The following is a 20,124-nucleotide window of genomic DNA, read 5'->3' as shown; positions in this document are numbered from 1 at the left end:
TTTTAGATTCAGCATATCAAAGACCCTTACTGATTCATTTTTTGTCAAAATCAAACTAAGTTTAATTTTGGACCCTTTGGACCTTAATGTAGACCAATTTGAAAACAGGACCAAAAGTTAAGAATCTACATACACAGTCATGACAGTTAGATTCGGCATATCAAAGAACCCCAATTATTCAATTTTGATGAAATCAAACAAAAGTTTAATTTTGGACCCTTTGGGCCCCTTATTATGTTGGGACCAAAACTCCCAAAATCAAACCCAACCTTTCTTTTATGGTCATAAACCTTGTGTTTAAATTTCATAGATTTCTATTTACTTATACTAACGTTATGGTGCGAAAACCAAGAAAAATGCTTATTTGGGTCCCTTTTTGGCCCCTAATTCCTAAACTGTTGGGACCTAAACTCCCAAAATCAATACCAACCTTCCTTTTGTAGTCATTTACATTGTGTTTAAATTTCATTGATTTCTATTTACTTAAACTAATGTTATTGTGCGAAAACCAAGAATAATGCTTATTTGGGCCCTTTTTTGGCCCCTAATTCCTAAACTGTTGAGACCAAAACTCCCAAAATCAATCCCAACCGTTCTTTTGTGGTCATAAACCTTGTGTCAAAATTTCATAGATTTCTATTAACTTAAACTAAAGTTATAGTGCGAAAACCAAGAAAATGCTTATTTGGGCCCTTTTTGGCCCCTAATTCCTAAAATGTTGGGACCAAAACTCCCAAAATCAATACCAACCTTCCTTTTGTGGTCATAAACCTTGTGTTAAAATTTCATAGATTTCCATTCACTTTTACTAAAGTTAGAGTGCGAAAACTAAAAGTATTCGGACGCCGGACGACGACGACGACGACGACGACGCCGACGCCAACGTGATAGCAATATACGACGAAAATTTTTTCAAAATTTGCGGTCGTATAAAAAGGATGCAATATACGAACAACTGATACAGAAAGAAAAAAAGTATGCAAGCATATTTATGCGTAGAAACATGGCATTTACTAAGGATCTTTTAGATAGAAATACTCTCAGATATCTGAAAAGTTATGATAGAAAAAACATAGTCAGGAAAGCATTGAAGAACCTGAAGATACAACCTAGAAAAACAAGGAAGGATAAATTTTCGAAAACAAAAGAAAACTTGGTGAAGTCATTTTTCCTAAGAACAGCCAGAGTTCTACCACAGAAGAGATATACTACAAAATATGGGCCTGGTTATTCTCTACAAATGACATTAACAGCTGCATTTAAAACCTTCAGAGATGAGAATCCTACTATTAAATTGAGCTTTTCTAAATTTATATCATTAAAGCCAAAATGTGTCCGACTATTGACAAAAACTCAGTGGAATGTGTGTGTTTGTCCTACATGTTTTAACATTAAATACAAACTTACATGCCTAAACAGAGCTTTCTCTCATCACAAAAGTCCAAGAAATGAAAAAGAGCTAGTCAACTTTTTATTATGTAGAAAACCTGATGCAAGGAGATTTCACCAAAGTAAATGCATTTATGGCATTTGTGAAATGTGTAGTTCACACGAGAAACATTGTAATATTGTACAACATTATCGTGATTTAAATACAGATCAAGAACAAATACGTAAGCTGTCCTGGAACCATTGGGAGAGAAAAATGGGAAGTGATGGTAAAATAAGGAAATGTTTGGTACAGAAAGAAGGAAATGTTCATCAATGTCTAGAGGAATTGCAGGAAGACGTTGAAAAACCAACACAAGGAACATCCCTTGTTAAACATGTATTTACTGCTGATTGGCAACAGTTCCAGTTTAACACGATAAAAGATAATCTTCCTAAAGATAATATTTTAATGGTAATGGATTTCGGAAGAAATAGAGTAGTGAGATATCAAGATGAAATTAAATCAGCATATTTTGCTGCAGCTCAGATTACAATACATCCTATAGTTTTATTTTATCACTCCAATGATGTGCCAGAACTGATTGTAAGACATTCTTTAGTATTTCTGAGTGATGATACTACACACGACTCAAAAGCAGTCGAGTATTTTCAAAACAAAACTCTTGAATTTTTGGATGAAAAATCTATACCCTACAAGGAATTGATAATTTTTTCTGATGGTTGTGCTGGACAGTATAAAAGTAGGCACACTTTTGCCAAATTAGCACAAGAAAATGTTGTTATACAGCGTCATTATTTTGGGAGTGAACACGGCAAAAGTGAATCTGATGGAGAGGTTGCTGCTGTTAATAAAGCAGTGGACTCAGTTGTAATAGGAAGACGAGCAATTATAACAAATGCTACAGACATGTATAATTGGTGCTGTGAGCATATTGTTTTTGATGAACCAGGATCGAAGAGAGATTTTTTCCTAGTTGATAAAAACATTATCGAACATTCTAAAGAAGACACTGTTAAACCCATTAAAGGAATAAGACAGATACATCAAGTTAACAATGATCCTCAAACACAAGGTGCACTTAACATTAAGAAGGTGTCATGTTTTTGTGAACAATGTTTAAAACGGGACTATGAAAGATGTATAAATTCTGACTATACAGATATTGAAAGAATAAAGATCCAAAATGAAGGTAAAGATGTTAAAGAATCAAAGAGGAAGACAATTATACAGGGAAATAAAAACAGTGAAAACAAAGAAAATGCAAAATTGAAAGTCAAGGAAAAGAAAACAACAATTAAGAAAAAGAAGGAAACAGCATCATCAAAACCAAAAGTACCTGTTGTTCCACAAGAAAAGAAAACAGCAATTAAGAAAAAGAAGGAAACAGCATCATCAAAACCAAAGGTACCTGTTGTTCCACAAGAAAAGAAAACATCAATAAGGAAAAAGAATGAAACAGTATCTTCAAAACCAAAGGTAGTAAAACAAAGTGTGCCATTGAGGACAGCAGAACAACAACAACCACCAAATGAGCACACAGCAATAGACAGGAAACAATATTTTGATTTAAAACTTCAGGAATTGCAAAGGTGTGCAGACTATGATATCTTACTGGCATTATGTACACAGTTAGATGAAGAATTCAAACAAATTGAAATTGTGATAAATGAAGATACTAATATTGTCTCAAATAATTTAGTAGTTGACCGTGATGCATCAAATTTATTCCCCAAACTTAGACTACAGACAACAAAGTTTGTGAACTATTTGCCAGTGGTGGTGTACGGGGATGGGAATTGTCTTCCCAGAAGCATCAGCACTCTTGTCTTTGGGAATGAAAATAATTTTAAGGAAATTAGAGCAAGAATAACAGTAGAGATGTGCATTAATGCAGAATTATACCTCAAAAATGAAAATCTTATCAAGGGAAACAGTTTTCCCAAGAAGGATGCTTCTTGTCTACTAAATACATATATAATGTTTCTGGAGCAATATACACCTGGAGATAGACTTACAAGAAATGTTATTAGAAGACTTTATGAAGAAGAGGTATTAAACTCGTGTAAAAATGGATCCTGGATGGGTATTTGGGAACTTCTCGCAGTTTCATCAGTATTAAAATGTGAAATAATGTCTGTTTATCCAGATGTACACACTGATGTTGTTCCAAGAACTGTACTCCACAGGCGAATTCTTCCCTTGAAAGAACAAGAAGGTTTATATTCTATCTCTGCTGCTGTAATGTGGTCATCAACTAGAAATGATGGATTCATCAATCATTTTGTCCCGCTCTTACCACTTCATAGACAAGAATCACACTCAGTTAATACTGAACCCTTGATTTGCTTTGATGATTCAGATACTAGTTTAAATGAAGATGACAGTTTTATTAAAACTTTTCTTGAAAATGATGTTTTTATGAACATTGATAATAGTGACATTGATGTCATGTCTGAAGTTTTAAGTAGCCAAGCAAACATAGTTGATGAAAAGTCAGAAGTCAAATCAGATGATGTAGTCAAGTCAATGCCGATCGAGTTTGAAGTTGTATGTAGACAAGCAAACATAGGTGACGAAAAGTCAGAAGTCAAATCAGATGATGTAGTCAAGTTTGAAGTTTTAAGTAGCCAAGCAAACATAGGTGATGAAAAGTCAGAAGTCAAATCAGATGATGTAGTCAAGTCGGTGCCAGTCAAGTTTGAAGTTTTAAGTAGCCAAGCAAACATAGGTGATGAAAAGTCAGAAGTCAAATCAGATGATGTAGTCAAGTCGGTGCCAGTCAAGTTTGAAGTTTTAAGTAGCCAAGCAAACATAGGTGATGAAAAGTCAAAAGTCAAATCAGATGATGTAGTCAAGTTTGAAGTTTTAAGTAGCCAAGCAAATATAGGTGATGAAAAGTCAGAAGTCAAATCAGAAGATGTAGTCAAGTCAGTGCCAGTCAAGTTTGAAGTTTTAAGTAGCCAAGCAAACATAGTTAATGAAAAGTCAGAAGTCAAATCAGATGATGTAGTCAAGTCGGTGCCAGTCAAGTTTGAAGTTTTAAGTAGCCAAGCAAACATAGGTGATGAAAAGTCAGAAGTCAAATCAGATGATGTAGTCAAGTCAGTGCCAGTCAAGTTTGAAGTTTTAAGTAGCCAAGCAAACATAGGTGATGAAAAGTCAGTAGTCAAATCAGATGATGTAGTCAAGTCAGTGCCAGTCAAGTTTGAAGTTTTAAGTAGCCAAGCAAACATAGTTAATGAAAAGTCAGAAGTCAAATCAGATGATGTAGTCAAGTCGGTGCCAGTCAAGTTTGAAGTTTTAAGTAGCCAAGCAAACATAGGTGATGAAAAGTCAGAAGTCAAATCAGATGATGTAGTCAAGTCAGTGCCAGTCAAGTTTGAAGTTTTAAGTAGCCAAGCAAACATAGGTGATGAAAAGTCAGTAGTCAAATCAGATGATGTAGTCAAGTCGGTGCCAGTCAAGTTTGAAGTTTTAAGTAGCCAAGCAAACATAGGTGATGAAAAGTCAGAAGTCAAATCAGATGATGAAGTCAAGGTGGTGCCAGTCAAGTCTGAAGTTTTATGTAGCCAAGCAAACATAGGTGATGAAAAGTCAGAAGTCAAATCAGATGATGAAGTCAAGTCTGATGTAGATGTTATGGATAATAGTGCATTAGAGACAACTGTAGCAGAGAAATCAAGGTATAAGTGAATTACATTTGATGTTAAATTATTAATTTTTCTAGTCAAAGCGTTTTTTCCCCTCACAATTACTACATTTGTACTTAAATAATTATGATAACGTTTTGGATACTTTTTTTAACTTAAAGATTATTATCACCAGAATCTATATTTAAAAATATATAGATTTATAACTTGTAATTTCTAATTATTACATTGCTTTAAATGAAGAAGAATTTAAAAAAACAGCCAATACAATATGACAATAATTTATCAAATAGTTTATGGTTAATAATTTATAAACAAGGTAAATGTTATTTAAAACAGAACTTTTAAAACTGGGGATTATCTGGCTGTCAGATTTGGAAATAATGTATACCCAGCAGTTGTAAGTTATCAATTTCATCAAATTGTTGATGTTATTTTTTAGCTCACCTTTCCTAAAAGGAAATGTGAGCTTTTGCCATCACTTGGCGTCCGTCGTCGTCCGTCGTCGTCGTCGTCCGTCTGTCTGTCCGGTGTAAACTATTTCAAAGATCTTCTCCTCTGAAACTACTGAACTAATTCCAACCAAACTTAAGCTGAATGATCCCTAGGGTATCTAGAATAAAGTTTGTGTTTTATATACCATTTCATAAAAAAATTGAAGGTGAGCGATTCAGGCTCTTGAGAGCCTCTTGTTTTATTTTCTTGGATTTTTCATTCTTTATCTAACCTGACTTAGATTTCTCCAGTGAAATGCTATATAGATCAAGAACAAATAGAAATGGGATATATTTATTGAAAAAACAGGGTCTTAACTTGGAAAATCTTTAAATGCTTTTCAATTTTCAATGACTGCTTGATTGGTACATTTGAAGAAAAAAAAATCGGTCATTATTTTTAAAGCTATCATTTTGAAGTTTAGGTCAGGTTATGTTTAATTTTTTGTTTGTGAAGATATGTACATACATTTCTTGATTTATATCAACAATTTATTAATAAAATATGTGTTATCTTTAAACTAAGAAAGATATGTTCATTGTACGAAAATTTAGATTTATACTTAATGACACAAGATATTCTTTGTTAAATGTCAGAATACATGAAAAAAAAACACATGATTCAAGCTACAATTAAAAAATAATATTTACAGTGTTCTGTTATTTCATTGATTTCATCTACATGTATCATTTGTGTATTGAGAAGTCACTTGTCATTATTTTTAAATCTTGTTTCAGGTGTCTGAATGGCCATGGATTTTTTATTATGCATCTACTAGATGTAATAGAAGGTGGATAGAGGGAACATTAAAGTACATCATAGCTGAACATGATATTATACAAAAACTTAAACCACCAGAGATAATAATGGAGGGGCGTTTACTTTTATATATATTCAAAGGTAATTTATAATCTGTTTCTTTGAAGGGCTTTATATCACATTTAAGCTACCATATATATATATCTAGTTGGCATAAAAGTCATTGTTCACAGAAATAATTACCAAGAAATTGTCAATTTGATTTTCAAGTGTACCTTAGCATTATCTAGGGTAATCAGTAAAAAAACATGGTTACCGTTTCAGCTAAAACTAATAATGACAACAAAATTTTTAAAACCATACTTTAAGCATTCAGAAAAAATCCCATTAAGAGTGATGTAAATTTGAAGAAAAGTCCTAAAATAATAGTAAAACATTTTTTTTTTCATAATCATATATATTATAAGCAGTAATATTTTCAATTTATTTTCTTTCAGATGAAGTCCTCCAGAAGAAACCGGGAGACAGAAAATGACTGTTAAATTAAAACATTAAATTAATTTTAAGCTTCAGCAGTATTTGAGATTTTGAATGCAAGATGCTGATGCATCTATCATCGGATCATGATTTAATTGACAAAACAAGGTGTTGAGGCATTGATCACTATTGCATATCAGTACTCACTATATATGTGCAAACTGATTTGAAATTGTTTATTAATTTCTTGTTTGATTTTTCTGGCCAGACATGACATGGCAAATCTCAGTAATACTTCATCTAGAATCAATATCTGGCCTTTTAGCTACTAGTATTTAGTGCTTTTGGTTGCAGGTTTAATTAAAATTGGTATTTGCCTCTTGACATGGATAACAGTTTATACTTCATCTAGAATCAATATCTGGCCTTTTAGCTACTAGTATTTAGTGCTTTTGGTTGCAGGTTTAATTAAAATTGGTATTTGCCTCTTGACATGGATAACTTAGTTTATACTTCATAAAGAATCAATATCTGGCATTTTAGCTACTAGTATTTTGTGTTTTTGGTTGCAGGTTTAATTAAAATTGGTATTTGCCTCTTGACATGGGAAACATAGCTTTAATACTTCAAAAAGAATCAATATCCTGCCTTTTAGTAACTAGTATTTAGTGCTTTTGGTTTCAGGTTTACTCCAATTTCGGATAAAACAATAGACATTAAAATGTGTATACTGTGCCTCTTGTCCTCCAAGCATACAGCATCTTTTAATAAGAGCAAAGGTCGGCTCAGAAATATAGGCAAAACAGTTAGTATAGTATGTCTGGGTCAGTTTAATAATATTTAACTTGTTCTAGTCCATATATGCACTTGGCTTCTAATGGAATTTATGCAATAATTAATATTAATGCATCCATTAAATCTGGTTGGTTGGTTCATCTACTACAAGGAAGGGTTCTTTTTGGTACTCTAATCATTTTGACATGATTATCTGGGTAACTGAAAAAGATATCAACAAGAACGGGAATTTTCTTAAAGTATAACTGAAGAAGGTGTTGCTAATGTTACAACCGGGGTACTGTGAATTGGTTTCTAGTTTGACATTTGATATTAAGACAATTACATTCTGTATATTAAGAAACTATTAACCAGAATATATATAATAGTATAACTACAGGCAAAGATAAACATTACTGTATGCATACATTTTAACTTTTAAAGATGTTGTTGCTAATGTGACATGTCCAAATGTTGCTAACGTTACTAATTTTTGTCTCTGTCACATTAGCAACAGCAGTAATTAAAAACATGTTTTTTTTAAAGAATCTGGCATAAATTCAACTTGTATAATGTTAATATATGTAACACATGAAAATCTTAACTGATTAAAAAAAAAATACTGTGAAGAAGAGGTCAATTTCCTAGCAAAATGAAAACTTTACGTCACATTTTATGTCCGTTACATGTCCAACAAGTTATACATTATTTATTTCCACTAATATATTGGAAATAGTAATGTGTTAGATGCTAATTATCTTCCAAAACCAATTTACTTTCAGAATGTGTTTTAGTTTTAACTCAGGGAAAAGGGTTTAAACCAAAATTTATGCAATTTTGGACAAGGGTGGAAAAGGAGAAAATGTGGGCAACCCTGTTTCATTGGAAATTATTCAATAATCTGGTACATTATTTACTATGTGTTGGAAGATTTAAGCCCTACTGATCATAAATTTTCAAAAAATATAATTTGTTTCCATGAAATGTCTACTTTATTTTTTTATTTTGAAAGTAGGTGACAAAACACAATACTGAAAAATCTGCCTGTTATCTTCCAATTGTGACCAATCTGAAATTATGTATTTTTCTTAAACTATAAAATAAAGCAAAAAAATCCTTCTATTACCAACTCTGTCCTGTTACCGTTGTCCTGTTACTCAAGATTCTTTCATGTTACCGACATCTCTGACTAGATTTTAGTATATTTCTAAACCTTTTGTCTTTTACAAAAATCTTCTCCTCTGAAACTACTGGGCCAAATTTAACCAAACATGGCCAAAATCATCATTAGGGTATCTAGTTTAAAAATTGTGTCCGGTGACCCGGCTAACCAACCAAGATGGCTACCATGGCTAAAAATAGATCATAGGGGTAAAATGCAGTTTTTAGCTTATAACTCAAAAACCAAAGCATTTAGAGCAAATCTGACAGGGGTAAAATTGTTTATCAGGTCAAGATATATCTGCCCTGAAATTTTCAGATGAATTGTACAACCCGTTGTTGGGTTGCCGCCCCTGAATTGGTAATTTTAAGGAAATTTTGCTGTTTTTGGTTATTATCTTGAATATTATTATAGAAGTAGATAAACTGTAAACAGCAATAATGTAATGCTTGGGGTATACAATATTTTTTTTATACTTTCATCATAAATTATATTATGAACATGAGACAAACGAGACATTTCAGTGTGTCCACTCTTGTTTTTGCTTTTGAAGAAGATATGACAGAACCATTTATATAAATTTAAAACCCAAAGTAATCATTGATGGAAGATTTAAGCAAAAAAATTAAGGTGAGCGATTCAGGCTCTTGAGAGCCTCTTGTTTAGGACATGTAGGAGTAGATTTGTATAAGAAAAAATACATTGTTTTTACAAAAATCATATTTAAGTCAACAAACTTGCCTTTTCTATATTGTAGTCAAAATTAGTGGTTACAACAGACATGACAGATGAGGAAGATGAGCAGTGTAACTATACACTTCGCACGAGAAAGACAAATTTATCTACCTTTGATAAGGTAAGTTAGTCACTGTAATCATAACACATTTAAGAACAATATAACCAAATAAAAAAGGTTAAAAAACATTTTCAGAAGAATTGTATCCTGGCATCCAGATATCTTCATATTCATGGAAATTAATATTATCACAAACATATAACATTAGAAAATGAATACACTTATTTATCTGTATATCTTCAAATAATTATGGCTTAAATTTATAAAAAAAAGTTCTCTTACAAACAATGTGTCATTTGGCCCAAGACAAACAGAAAGAACCCACATGAGAAGCAGCATCCAACAGTTGAACACAAGATAAAAAAAAAACTTTCAATTATTTAAAAAAAAAGCTCTATTGCAATATTAATACGACCTCTCATATAAAACAAAAAGTAAGACCAGAAGCTCCTTACTAGTCAGCATTAGTTGTTCCATGTATGGTCTCTGTCATGTAGGGCAGCATCAAACACAAATTTTATTGCGAAACTATGGTTATCACAATATTAGTACTGTACATGCAGCAAAAGCTTTGACAAACATCTTACAACATTGTATTAAGTACAAATGTAATATATAAATGAGAGTCACTTCATCTGTGTCCTGTTTTTATTTTAAAATTTCTGTTTCACTTCAATGAAGTTGAAAAAGGAAGACCTCAGCATGCTGTCTCCTGAAAATAAGGAATGTTGGGATTGATTTTGGAGGTAATGACCCTAACTTTTTAGGTAAAAATCATTAGTACTTTTCTAATACTTCTTTATATGAAATGCTTGTTTCCAGATCAATTTAATAAGGTTTAAATCAAGACTTTATACTTCTTTGGGGTTCTTTAATACACTGAGTTTAACTTTGATTTAGGCCCAGATTTCAAACTGATCTATATTGAGGTCAAAAGGGTCTAAATTGTTTATTTCTTGACCAATTTCAATTGGGTTTTATTCTTGAATTTTTTAGGTTCTTCAATATGCTGAATCTAACCGAGTACAATGTTTTTGATTTTGAGCCCCGTTTTTAATTGGTCCACATTGAGATCCAAAGCTAGGGTCCAAAATTAAGATTTGTTTGATTTTATCAAAAATTGAATTATAAGAATTCTTTAATATGCCAAATCTCTCTGTGTATTTAGTTTTTTAATATTTGGTCCTGTTTTCAAAATGGTCTACATAAAGGTCCAAAGTGTCTAAAGTGAAACTTAGTTTGATCATGTTGATTGTAACAAAAAATATTCTTGATTTTTTGGGGTTCTTTGATAAACTGAATCTATACATGTATTTAGATTTTTTATTATGGGCCCAGTTTTCAAGTTGGTTCAAAATTAAACTGTGCGTGATATAAATAAAATTTGAATTATTGGGGTTCTTTGATATGACGAATCTAAATGTGTATTTAGATTTTATTTTAAATATTTGGTTCTGTTTTCAAACTGGGATACATTAAGGTCCTAAGTGTCCAAAATTAAACTTAGTTTGATTTTAACAAAAAATATTCTTGATTTTTTGGGTTCTTTGATATAATGAATCTTAACATGTATGTAGATTTTTTATTATAGGCCCTGTTTTCAAATTGGTCCAAATTGGGGTCCAAAATTAAACTTTGCGTGAAATAAAAAAATAATGAATTATTGGGGTTCTTTGATATGACAAATCTGAATGTGTATTTAGATTTTTAATTGTTGGTCCTGTTTTCAAATTGGTCTTTATTTAGATAAAAAGTATACAAAATTAAACTTAGCTTGATTTTAATAAAAATTGAATTCTTTGGGTTCTTTGATATGCTGAGTCTAAATAAGTATTTAAATTTTTTATTATGGGCCCAGTTTTCAGGTTGGTCCTAAGCAGGGTACAATATTAAACTTTGTTTAATTTCATAAAAAATTGAACTATTGGGGTTCTTTGATATGCCGAATCTATATGTGTTTGGATTTTGGGCCCTGTTGTCAAATTAGTCAAAATTGAGGTCAAAAGTGTCCAAAATTAAACTTTTTTATGCCCCACCAATGACAGTAGAAGGGGCATTGTGTTTTCTGGTTTGTCCGTCCATTCGTCTGTATGTCTTGCTTCCGGTTAAATTTTTTGGTATAAATAGTTTTTGATTAAGATGATATCCAATCAAATTGAAACTTAGTATACATGTTCCCTATGATCATGATGATATGATTTTTCTAAATTTAATGCCGAATTAAGTTTTTACCCCATTTTCACGGTCCAATGAATATAGAAAATGATAGTACGAGGGGGGCATCCGTGTTCTATGGAAACATTCTTATTTTAATAAAGGATAAATTTTGTCTGATTTCTAACATGAAAAATATAATTAATGTTAGTCTTTAATTTGATATGCTGAATTCTAACCTTGTATATTAAGAAAATATTGAACATCCTTACATATGATATTGTTTAGTTCTATTTGAATGGCAATTGTCACCTGCATAATTAAGGAATAACAGTACTGTAGTTGAAGAGTTGCCACCGTCAATTGTAGATTTGACGGTCGCAAATTCAGTTTTACTGGCGATGCGTAGCGGAGACAAAATTGACGGTGGCAACTCTTCAACTACAGTACTGTTATTCCGATTCTAATGCATTTCAAAAAGAAATAATACGATAAAACTTGGAAAAATGTCTAAATTTGACAAATAAAAAAAAAATCCGCGAAACTTTATGAATGATTTTGGCGCAAAAACGTCATGGGTAAACGTGACGTCATACAAATGAAAACTTACAAACTAGAGGTTATTACGTGACCTGTACGCTTCAAATTCGAATAAAACAACATTAAAACGGCGAATTCGAGGTAGGCTCCCACATGTACCATTATTGCTAGATTTTTATGAAACTTGTATCAAACATTGTCAAATGCTTATTCAAGAATGAGCAATTTCTGGGATTTTCTCGAAGGTTTGGCATATCCTGCTCAACATTTGTTAATTTCAATCCATCTCTAACATAAAGATAAATTAAGGAACAAGTGAAACGCACTGTACAATAATATAGAGATATGGAAACATGTGGCATGAGTGCCAATGAGACAACTCTCCATCATTTGTCCATCTAAAAAACAATTTATAGAAGTAAACCATTATAGGTCAAGGTACGGCCTTAAACACAGAGCCTTGGCTCACACTGAATAACAAGCTATAAAGGGCCCTAAAATTACTAGTGTAAAACCATTCCAACGGGAAAAGCAACGGTCTAATTTAAATAAAAGAAGGAGAAACAAGAAACACGTATAAATGACAGCTACTGTACATCAGATTCCTAACTTAGGACAGGTGCAAACATTTGCAGCGGGATTAAACGTTTTAATGGTACCAAACCTTCTCCCTTTTTCTGAAACAATATATAGTATAACATCACAACATAGAAAAACACACGATAAAATATCAATTGGAAGGCTTAACTCAATCAAAAAACGTAAATTAACCTTTTTAAAGGAATTTTAAACTTGTTGTATTTGCTAGACCAATTCACTTACATTTAAGGAATTTTAAACTTGTTGTATTTGCTAGACCAATTCACTTACATTTAAAGATTAATGCAAGGTAAAAAAAAATATTTTAATTTAAGGCAGATTGTGTTAGTACAAAAAAATGTAGTATCACCAAGATCTTGTTCACACTTGATACAAAAAATAAGTTTGTCAGGATCATTTATCTTAAAAAAAAATGAATTAAAGACACTACCAGAAGCCCTCTCGACCAATCATATTAACTTTTTTCTTGATATACAAATCATATAAGAATTATTTCAAAATATATATTTACTAGTACTTTCATAATTATAAATATGAAAAAAACAAAAGCATTATTTATATTTTTAGGTATACAAATCAAACGTTATGATAATAGTGAGGCCCAGAGTGGTAAAAGCTACTGTGATGCTAAAATAGCCCACATGAGGCAAAAAATGAGAATCTTCTCTGCAGAAAGCCATAACATCACTACAGCTATGCAGATGAAAGAAACGATTGATAGTGGAGCTGGAGTAAAAGGAGTTTATACATCAGTTGTTGATGTTGATACAACAAAGCATCAGCTTAAAACACATTCTTGGAAAGGTGTAAGCTTTATTACAAATTCAGAGTACACAACTTCTGGAATAAAAACATGGAAAGCATACAGAATAGGAGATGGTTGCTTGATTGAGAACAACAAGGTACAGAAAATGTTTCGCGATGAACAACCAGCTACTTGTTTACAGATCAGTGATAACTTTCAAGACCATGAGTCATCAGGGCACATCAATCTTAAACAAGGAACATCAGCAGAAGTTCATGAACACCATTTATTATCCAACCAAACTGCCTTTGCAAATGCACAAAGTTCCTTATCATCAAACCATGCTAATGAACAAAGTTCCTCATCATCAAACCATACTAATGAACAAAGTTCCTCATCATCAAACCATGCTAATGAACAAAGTTCCTCATCATCAAACCATGCTAATGAACAAAGTTCCTCATCATAAAACCATGCTAATGACCAAAGTTCGTCATCATCAAACCAATCAATAGAACAACACATTCCTGAATCATCAAGTTGTCCTACAGTCTTAGAGGAATAAGACACTTCATTACAAGAACATGAAGGCAATAATGTTGACAGCGTATTCTATTGTCCAGAGTATGGTTGCACCAAGGCATACCAGTCATTTGAAAAAATACAAGATCACATTCTCATTGGAAAACACACGAAACAACTATTAAATGATTCAACTTATGACAGAGCTAAAAAGATATGGGCGGAAAAATGTGAAAATCTTCATGCTTCTACTCATTTCACTATTGAATCTTATCCTGGAACCTCTAGCAGCAACAATTTGAATATACCTCCAATGGGTTGGGCATTAAAGAAAAAGAAAAAATACGTCAGATTTTCACAGAATGTGAAATCATATCTTACAGAATTATTTAAGATTGGAGAGGCTAGTGGCAAGAAAGAAGACCCAGCAGCTGTTGCTATGAACATGCGTAACATGTCAGAAAATGGAAGACGAAAGTTTTCCCCCAATAAATGGTTACAACCTAGCCAAATTGCATCATTTTTTTCAAGACTTGCTATGAATGCAGGGAGGACAATAATGTGTATAGACAGTGTTGATTTAGATGCTGGTGACAATAATTTTTGGCTATGCTGAATGAAATAGAAAATCAAGAAATCCATGAAAACTTACATTTATAGTCATTCACAATGTTGTCTGTTTGTAACTAAATCTTAAAGTATCACTGTGACAAAATTTCATTGTGGGGGATATCATTCATTTGGCTTTCATTATTCGTACCTCAGTCGTCTAAACATAACATTTTGTAAGAAACTTTATTGAAAGGTCATCTATTAAATTCATGTTTATATGCCCCACCTGTTATAGCAGAGTGGCATTGTGTTTTCTGGTCTGTGCTTTCATTTGGTCCTCTGCTCCACTTCAAGTTAAAGTTTTTGGTCAAGGTAGATTTTGATGGAGTTGATATTCCAATCAATTTGAAACTTAGAACACATGTTTCCTATTATATGATCTTTCTAATTTAAATGCCAAATTATATTTTGACCCACATTTCACAGCCCAATGAACATAGAAAATTATAGTGTGAGTGGGCATCCGTGTACTATTGGACACATTCTTTTATGCTCTGATAGGAAGTCAAATAGTCACATTGCAGACTTATGTCTTTGTTTTAAATTGTAGCATATTTCAAAACCTTCAACTGTCTTTGTCTCAGAATATTTTAGGACAAAACATCAAAGATGGTTACCTTTAATTAATATCTCAAATTCAACAAATGTTCAGTTTTTTTCTGTTGTTTTTTTTTTTAAATGTCAATGTTTTGTGTTTTTTTTCTTCAAATTTTACTTTTCCTCTTAAGCTATTATAGATAAATACAATGTATATAGTAGCTTGATGCAAGGTGTAGTAAGATTAAATAAATAAGAAGGATGGAAACTACACACTCTCAAGATATCATAACAGTCTGACTATCTTTTGAATTATTGGATATGAAATGTGAATTTTAAAAAAAGTGAATTTTGATTTTTTTTTTGCCTCCAGTTGAGCTATTTAGGCTGTGGGCCTCCAGTTTTTAATCTTTTAAATACTCACACCCTAGAAAACAACTGATTTTTTTGTGTTGCCATTAACTTATAATTCTAACCAAGTTTATGATCTTTTGGATTATGGCATATGGAATATGAATTTTTAAAAAGGTGATTTTTTAAATTTGTTGCCTCCAGTTGAGCTATTTAGGCTGTGAGCCTCTAGTTTTTAATCTTTCCAATACTCACACCCTAGAAAACAACTGATTGTTTTGTGTTGCCATTAACTAACCAAGTTCATGTTCTTTTGCTGGTCTTCATTGAATGAAGCATTGTATTGTAAAAAAGCAAAAAAAAGAGTTCCGATGATCCCATTTTTTTCTGAAATTTTAGCAGTAAGGCAATATGTTGAAGGTCATTATATTAAGGTCAAGGTCATCAAAAGTTGAAAGCAATTAACAGAATTGATAACTGAAGTAATTGATTGACAAATGTTTTGATTCCGTTTACTAAAGTAAATATTTTTTTCTAATTGTCAATTTCAAGGGTCAAAATGGTTATTTGGTGTACTGCGAAATTTTATGTTATTTTGATAAACTTTTTTCCCGTAAAAAATAAAAAAAAAACACGATTTTTTTTCTTCATCAAAATATTAAGAAACAGCATTTTTTTTAATAACAATAAATGAAATGTTCCTGTTAATTTGTTTTTTCTTGAAACTGTTGCTCAAAAATGTCAAAAAAACAGCCTTTTTGGACAATTTCGCTTTCTCTGATTATATGTTCAATAGAAAACGTTGGTATTAATATGGAAAGTAAGTATAAGATAGGAGAGGTTCATGTACAGAAATGCATTCTTAAATGTAACTATTTAACATATAATTAAGTTGTTTTTGCCATTTCTTAACTGTATTTGATTATATTGCATTAAAAGTATGGTCAAATTAGTATTATTTTTATGTTTTTAATGACCTTTCAATCAGTATTACCTTATCCTGCGTTACCATGGAAACGGTGAAAAATAAAAAAGATTTGAACAATGAAAAATAAGTGATATGGGTAAGGTGTTATAAAAAAATAACTTAAGATGCAATTTTGTGATATCAATGTACCATGCTCTGCCTGACCCTTAGCTGGAACATTACTTAATTCATATGTTACAGATTGAATTTACAATTATGATAATCATATTAATGATCACTATAATGCTATAAATAAATGGCCACTTCATCAACTGTGTCACCCGTGAATTAATTCATAGCAAAGTCCCTACGGCAAAGCTTTTCTCCACACTAGGTACACTCGATAGGCAATTTCCTAAGCTTGCCTGGACCCAAAGGACCAGGTGGGTAAAGTTACGGAACTTTTTATTTTGAGGTCCAGAGTTGGGGTCGGGTGACCCTACCATCCCCCTTATTTAATTCATAGCAAAGTCCCTACGGCAAAGATTTTGTCCACACTAGGTACGTACACTCGATAGGCAATTGCCTTAGCTTGCCTGGACCAAAAGATCCAGGTGGGTAAAGTTATGGAACTTTTTTTTTTAGGTCCAAAGTTGGGGTCGGGTGACCCTACCATCCCCCTTATTTAATTCATAACAAAGTCCCTACGACAAAGCTTTTGTCCACACTAGGTACACTCGATAGGCAATTGCCTAAGCTTGACTGGACCTAAAGACCCAGGTGGGTAAAGTTACGGAACTTTTTTTTAGGTCCAAAGTTGGGTTAGGGTGACCCTACCATCCCCCTTATTTAATTCATAGCAAAGTTTCTACGGCAAAACTTTTGTCCACACTAGGTACACTCGATAGGCAATTGTCTAAGCCTGCCTGGACCCAAAGATCCAGGTGGGTAAAGTTATGGAACTTTTTTTTTGAGGTCCAAAGTTGGGATCGGGTGACCCTACCATCCCCCTTATCTAATTCATAGCAAAGTCCCTCTGGCAAAGCTTTTGTCCACACTAGGTACACTTGATAGGCAATTGCCTAAGCTTGCCTGGACCTGAAAAACCCAGCTGGGTAAAGTTACGGAACTTTTTTTTAGGTCCAAAGTTGGGGTCTAGTGACTTTACCTTTCTCCTAATTTAATTCATAGCAAAGTCCCTTAGGCAAAGATTTTGTCCACACTAGGTACACTCGATAGGCAATTGCCCAAGCTTGCCTGGACTTAAAGATCCAAGTGGGTAAAGTTACGGAACTTTTTTTTTTAGGTCCAAAGTTGGGGTCTAGTGACTTTACCTTTCCCCTAATTTAATTCATAGCAAAGTCCCTAAGGCAAAGCTTTTGTCCTCACTAGAAACACTCGATAGGCAATTGCCTAAGCTTGCCTGGACCCAAAGATCCAGGTGGGTAAAGTTACGGAACTTTTTTTTATGTCCAAAGTTTGGGTAGGGTGACCCTACCATCCCCCTTATTTAATTCATAGCAAAGTCCCTACGGCAAATATTTTGTCCACACTAGGTACACTCGATAGGCAATTGCCCAAGCTTGCCTGGACTTAAAGACCCAGGTGGGTAAAGTTACGGAACTTTTTTTTTAGGTCCAAAGTTGGGGTCTTGTGACCCTACCTTTCCCCTTATTTAATTGATAGCAAAGTCCCTACGGCAAAGCTTTTGTCAACACTAGGTACACTCGTTAGGCAATTGTCTAAGCTTGTCTGGACCCAAAGACCCAGATGGGTAAAGTTACGGAACTTTTTATTTTGAGGTCCAAAGTTGGGGTCGGGTGACCCTACCATCCCCCTTATTTAATTCATAGCAAAGTCCCTACGGCAAAGATTTTGTCCACACTAGGAACGTACACTCGATAGGCAATTGCCTTAGCTTGCCTGGACCAAAAGATCCAGGTGGGTAAAGTTACGGAACTTTTTTTTTAGGTCCAAAGTTGGGGTCGGGTGATCCTACCATCCCCCTTATTTAATTCATAGCAAAGTCCCTAAGGCAAAGCTTTTGTCCACACTAGGTACGTACACTCGATAGGCAATTGTCTAAGCTTGCTTGGACCCAAAGACCCAGGTGGGTCAAGTTACAGAACTTTTTTTTCAGGTCCAAAGTTGGGGTCGATTGACCCTACCTTCCCCCTTATTTAATTCATAGCAAAGTCCCTACGGCAAAGCTTTTGTCTGCACGAGATACACTCGATAGGCAATTACCTAAGCTTGCCTGGACCCAAAGATCCAGGTGGGTAAAGTTACGGAACTTTTTTTTTATGTCCAAAGTTTAGGTAGGGTGACCCTACCATCCCCCTGATTTAATTCATAACAAAGTCCCTACGGCAAAGATTTTGTCCACACTAGGTACACTCGATAGGCAATTGCCCAAGCTTGCCTGGACTTAAAGACCCAGGTGGGTAAAGTTACGGAACTTTTTTTTTTAGATCCAAAGTTGGGGTCTAGTGACTTTACCTTTCCCCTAATTTAATTCATAGCAAAGTCCCTAAGGCAAAGCTTTTGTCCTCACTAGATACACTCGATAGGCAATTGCCTAAGCTTGCCTGGACCCAAAGATCCAGGTGGGTAAAGTTACGGAACTTTTTTTAGGTCCAAAGTTTGGGTAGGGTGACCCTACCAACCCCCTTATTTAATTCATAGCAAAGTTTCTACGGCAAAACTTTTGTCCACACTAGGTACACTCGATAGGCAATTGTCTAAGCTTGCCTGGACCCAAAGATCCAGGTGGGTAAAGTTGTGGAACTTTTTTTTTGAGGTCCAAAGTTGGGATCTGGTGACCCTACCATCCCCCTTATCTAATTCATAGCAAAGTCCCTCTGGCAAAGCTTTTGTCCACACTAGGTACACTCGATAGGCAATTGCCTAAGCTTGCCTGGACCTGAAAAACCCAGGTGGGTAAAGTTACGGAACTTTTTTTTTAGGTCCAAAGTTGGGGTCTAGTGACCCTACCTTTCCCCTAATTTAATTCATAGCAAAGTCCCTAAGGCAAAGCTTTTGTCCTCACTAGATACACTCGATAGGCAATTGCCTAAGCTTGCCTGGACCCAAAGATCCAGGTGGGTAAAGTTACGGAACTTTTTTTTATGTCCAAAGTTTGGGTAGGGTGACCCTACCTTCCCCCTTATTTAATTCATAGCAAAGTCCCTACGGCAAAGATTTTGTCCACACTAGGTACACTCGATAGGCAATTGCCCAAGCTTGCCTGGACTTAAAGACCCAAGTAGGTAAAGTTACGGAACTTTTTTTTTAGGTCCAAAGTTGGGGTCTTGTTACCCTACCTTTCCCCTTATTTAATTCATAGCAAAGTCCCTAAGGCAAAGCTTTTGTTCTCACTAGATACACTCGATAGGCAATTGCCTAAGATTGCCTGGACCCAAAGATCCAGGTGGGTAAAGTTACAGACCTTTTTTTTTAGGTCCAAAGTTGGGGTCGGGTGTCCCTACCATCCCCCTGATTTAATTCATAGCAAAGTCCCTACGGCAAAGCTTTTGTCCATACTAGGTACACTTGATAGGCAATTGTCTAAGCTTGCCTGGACCCAAAGACCCAGGTGGGTAAAGTTACGGAACTTTTTAATTTGAGGTCCAAAGTTGGGGTCGGATGAC

The 20,124-nt window shown here is 33.8% G+C and overlaps 1 protein-coding gene across 1 annotated transcript; it reads left to right on the top strand.

The window, feature by feature from the left end:
- The first annotated feature begins 937 nt into the window (after positions 1–937).
- On the top strand, positions 938–6,869 carry LOC143076194 (uncharacterized). The gene is made up of 3 exons (XM_076251885.1): positions 938–5,076; positions 6,276–6,438; positions 6,795–6,869. Exons 1-2 carry the CDS (start codon positions 992–994, stop codon positions 6,334–6,336), a joined length of 4,146 nt encoding a protein of 1,381 aa, XP_076108000.1. The 5' UTR covers positions 938–991; the 3' UTR covers positions 6,337–6,438; positions 6,795–6,869.
- Positions 6,870–20,124: the final 13,255 nt, after the last annotated feature.

The sequence above is a fragment of the Mytilus galloprovincialis genome, chromosome 5 (genome assembly GCF_965363235.1).
Source record: "Mytilus galloprovincialis chromosome 5, xbMytGall1.hap1.1, whole genome shotgun sequence".
In the NCBI taxonomy this organism is placed as follows: domain Eukaryota; kingdom Metazoa; phylum Mollusca; class Bivalvia; order Mytilida; family Mytilidae; genus Mytilus; species Mytilus galloprovincialis.
The sequence above is the reverse complement of the archived record's forward strand: the minus strand, read 5'-3'. Positions and strand labels throughout refer to the sequence as shown.